The sequence below is a fragment of the Triticum urartu genome, chromosome 4 (assembly GCF_003073215.2).
Source record: "Triticum urartu cultivar G1812 chromosome 4, Tu2.1, whole genome shotgun sequence".
Lineage (NCBI taxonomy): Eukaryota > Viridiplantae > Streptophyta > Magnoliopsida > Poales > Poaceae > Triticum > Triticum urartu.
This window is the reverse complement of record NC_053025.1, coordinates 88,630,872-88,635,280: the sequence shown is the minus strand read 5'-3', so window position 1 is coordinate 88,635,280 and position 4,409 is coordinate 88,630,872. Positions and strand designations below refer to the sequence as shown.

Below are 4,409 nucleotides of genomic sequence, written 5' to 3'. Positions count from 1 at the left end.
CGTGACACCGTAAAATCGTTTTCAGAGATGGCAACGTGTTTTCATTTTTTCCAGGATTCGCTAATATTATAAGATGAACGATCAGAGCTGTAAACAAAATGAAGACGACAACCTGGATGTCACGAGGTACTCCCTCCTTTCCGGTTTATAAGGCTCAATTTAAAAATCTCACCAACCAAGATAGATGATGAGTGGTAGAATATTTTTTGTAGTTTGCAATATCACCCAATTAATGCTTTTGTTTTCCTCAAAAAATTATGTTTACGAATGCATTAATTGCAATGCATGCATTGGTCAGTTTTCTCTTAATACTTGCATGAAATGATTTAATGCACCTTGAAGTTTGAACATGTGATGGGAAACAGCCAAATTGAGCCTTATAAAATGAAAAAACTAAAATTTTGAGATAAACCTTATAAATCGAAAAAGGAGGGAGTATATCACTTCTACCAGAGCTGTAACAAAATAAAGACGACGGCCTGGATGTCATAGGTATATCACTTTTTTTTTTCTTATAGAAGTACTCCTAGCCAAGTACATAGGCGTGGAGAGGAAAAAAAGAGAGTAAGATTATACAGAACGAGAAAACTATATATCGGTCTTATCGAAGCACCGTAGTAAAAGAAAGCCCGATCTCTCTATCTCTCCCAACCCAAACCCTAACCCTCGAATCGAAGCAACCAGCCGGCGGCGATGGGGCAGGGTTCTCCAGGCGGCATGGGCAAGCAGGGCGGTCTCCCCGGTGACCGCAAGCCGGGCGACGGTGCCGCCGGCGACAAGAAGGACAAGAAGTTCGAGCCCCCCGCCGCACCGTCGCGCGTGGGGCGCAAGCAGCGGAAACAGAGGGGCCCCGAGGCGGCGGCGCGGCTGCCCCCCGTGGCGCCGCTCTCCAAGTGCCGCCTCCGCCTTCTCAAGCTGGACCGCGTCAAGGACTACCTTCTCATGGAGGAGGAGTTCGTCGCGAGCCAGGAGCGGCTGCGCCCCAGCGAAGACAAGACGGAGGAGGACCGATCTAAGGTCGACGACCTCCGCGGCACCCCTATGAGCGTTGGCTCGCTCGAGGAGATCATCGACGAGAGCCACGCCATCGTCTCGTCCTCCGTTGGGCCTGAGTACTATGTCAGCGTACTCTCGTTCGTCGACAAGGACCAGCTGGAGCCGGGATGCTCCATACTGATGCATAACAAGGTACGAATCTGTAAAATCTGCATTTATCTGATGGACTCGAACATGGATTAGAATTGAATAGTTTTGACCGCGAGAAAACCTAGGGCGAGTTCAGATTAGTGTTTTGTTGTGATGCTGGTAATTTCCTTGGTTCTAGAGGCTTTTGATAAGATAGCATTTGTGAAGGGAGGCTGACAACATTGGAGTGAGGTAGAACTGATCCAATTGGAACGGTAACATTTGTGAAGGGAGGCTGACAATATTGTAGTGAGTTAGAACTCGGGGCATTTTGATGACATTGGGACTTGTGGGGTGGGGCCATGGGGCGAAACATCGGAATTGAGATGAAACTTGTTGCGTACGTGCTGAACCGTGACACGTGATTTGATTATATATATATGAAGATATCTATGCATGAACTGCACTATAGTTTGTAATACTCCCTCCGTTCCTAAATAAGTCCTTTTAGAGATTTCAATATGGACTACATACTGAGCAAAATGAGTGAATCTACACTGTAAAATATGTGTATATACATCCGTATGTAGTCCGTATTGAAATCTCTAAAAAGACTTATATTTAGGAACGGAGGGAGTACAATGCTTATGTTGTCTCTGCAAACTTGTTTTGTTTCATTGCTAAGTGTCATTTCCTTGATTTCTTTAGGGATATTTTTTAACTTATATAGTTGGATAAGTACCAACCTTGTCTGTCTATCTATATATGATGCTGACCACTTTCTGGCCTGAATATTATCACAAACGATCGTCAACAATTGACAGTTGCAAAAGCAAACACCTGTTCACCTTAACTCCATATTCAAACTTTAAAGCAAAATTTCTGTTATTGCTTTCTTAACGAACACTATGATCACCATTAAATGCAGTAATTTTCTTGCAGTATTTCTCTTTGTAGTATGTGTTTTCCTTTAATCTTTGTTTGTGTCTTCAGCTCTTATATTCTTTGTGTGGTTAATAATGATATATTTCTACTGGTGTTTAGATTTATTTCCAATGGGTGCATCTCTAGATCTTCAGTTTCATTCCAATTTTAATATCTCAATGCACTTTTATATGAACAGAACAATTATAGGTCTGTTTGATGCGACTCATTTAGAACTTTATTGAGAAGCAAACTTGATATCATTTCTGTCAGGTTCTCTCGGTGGTTGGAATTTTGCAAAAAAAAAATGATCCTATGGTTTCTGTCATGAAAGTTGAGAAGGCACCTTTGGAGTCTTATGCTGACATTGGTGGTTTGGATGCCCAAATTCAAGAGATCAAAGAGGCAGTGGAACTTCCTTTGACACATCCTGAGCTATATGAGGACATTGGGATCAGGCCTCCGAAGGGAGTCATACTATACGGGGAACCTGGAACAGGGAAAACTCTACTTGCAAAGGTTTGTGCCTTTTTATCCTTTCCACTGGGCAAAGATTCCATATTTTGCTTCACTTAAGCATCTTTTCCACTAATAAATTAGTGAACCCGCTAAAAGCTTGTTAAGCACGTTATTATGTCTTTTGTAATAGTGCAACTTTATCTTATTGTATAAAATTGTGGCAGGCTGTTGCCAATTCTACATCAGCAACATTCTTGCGTGTTGTTGGGAGTGAGTTGATCCAGAAGTACCTTGGTGACGGACCCAAGCTTGTAAGAGAACTGTTTAGGGTGGCTGATGATCTGTCTCCTTCAATTGTCTTCATTGATGAGATCGATGCAGTTGGAACAAAGAGGTAAGATATACCACGTATTTGAAGTTTACTCTAGGATGGTTATTCTTCTTTGTACCCCAAAAAGAAAGATGGTGGAGTTCCCGTGAAAAATGAATTGAATCGAGTTGTTTTTTGTTATAGTTATCAATGAGTTGAATCAAGTTGTTATTTGTTATAGGTATGATGCTCATTCAGGTGGTGAGCGTGAGATTCAGAGAACCATGTTGGAGTTGTTAAATCAGCTCGATGGTTTTGATTCAAGAGGAGATGTAAAGGTTATTCTAGCCACAAACCGCATTGAGAGCCTTGACCCAGCTTTGCTTCGACCAGGCCGAATCGACAGAAAGATTGAATTTCCATTACCAGATATTAAAACACGACGGCGTATCTTTCAGGTGCTTTTCTTCTAAATATTTAGCTCTACTAGGTGTTTGTTTGGAACCTGTGTTTGTTCTTACCTAGTGTTTTATTGGTGCAGATACACACTGCTAAGATGACATTGGCAGAAGATGTGAACCTAGAAGAGTTTGTGATGACCAAAGATGAGTTTTCTGGTGCTGATATCAAAGCCATTTGTACTGAAGCTGGATTGCTTGCCTTAAGAGAGCGCAGGATGAAGGTAAGACATAGTTGCTCTGCGGATCAGATCCCTTGCTCTTTCTTATATCCCAACCTTCTAAGCTAACTATGAATTGTGACATGGGGTGAAGGAACGATAGTAATCCAAGACATTCTGTTGATCTTTCCTGGATAGTTTACTTGACCAGGGTGGTATTTCTATTTTCTTACGTTAAAAAACATAACTGGATGCCCCTCAAAAGGAATAGAACATGGCTGGAGTTTTGATTTCGCATGTTTTACATTTCCTGCTCCTTCCTATGTTTTGATTTCACATGTTTTACATTTCCTGCTTCTTCCTTTCTATTTATAGGTGACACATGCTGACTTCAAGAAGGCCAAAGAGAAGGTAATGTTCAAGAAGAAGGAAGGTGTACCGGAGGGGCTGTACATGTGAGACTGTTCACCCCTCTCGCCGCCAGCATTACCTCCTGGTTCGCATGGTTGTGTAATACTGGAGGATTGGAGTTTGTGTTTTGTTTAAAATGGTTGGAGTTTTACTTCCCTCTACCTACATTTTATTCAGCAATCCCCAACTTAAAACAGCCCTCCAAACAGTGTACTGCGACCACTTGAAATGCTTGATGAATCAAGGTCTTAGTGGTTCAAATGGTGGTTGCTCTGCGAGTTTTGGTCGGAAGGCAGATCTTTATATCGGTAAAATGCAGAATCCTGATGGCGTGAAATGAACTATTGATTTATTTTCTTATTCCGAGACTAGACCAATGCTTAACAAAAAATGTCGTTTTATCTCATATATCTTCTACAAATCACTGCCATCTTTTTAGACGAGCTCCTAAAAGTTTTCTCAGAAACATTTCATAGTGTTACTTGTCATCGCAAACAGAAAACTTATATATATTAAAGTGAAAAGGATTAGCGTATTTTTTGCTACGCGGATGGATGCGGA

The 4,409-nt window shown here is 41.5% G+C and overlaps 1 protein-coding gene across 1 annotated transcript; it reads left to right on the top strand.

Moving 5' to 3' along the window:
- The first annotated feature begins 592 nt into the window (after positions 1–592).
- Positions 593–4,109, top strand: LOC125550828 (26S proteasome regulatory subunit 4 homolog). The gene is made up of 6 exons (XM_048713924.1): positions 593–1,188; positions 2,323–2,568; positions 2,733–2,902; positions 3,060–3,276; positions 3,360–3,500; positions 3,813–4,109. Exons 1-6 carry the CDS (start codon positions 694–696, stop codon positions 3,894–3,896), a joined length of 1,353 nt encoding a protein of 450 aa, XP_048569881.1. The 5' UTR covers positions 593–693; the 3' UTR covers positions 3,897–4,109.
- Positions 4,110–4,409: the final 300 nt, after the last annotated feature.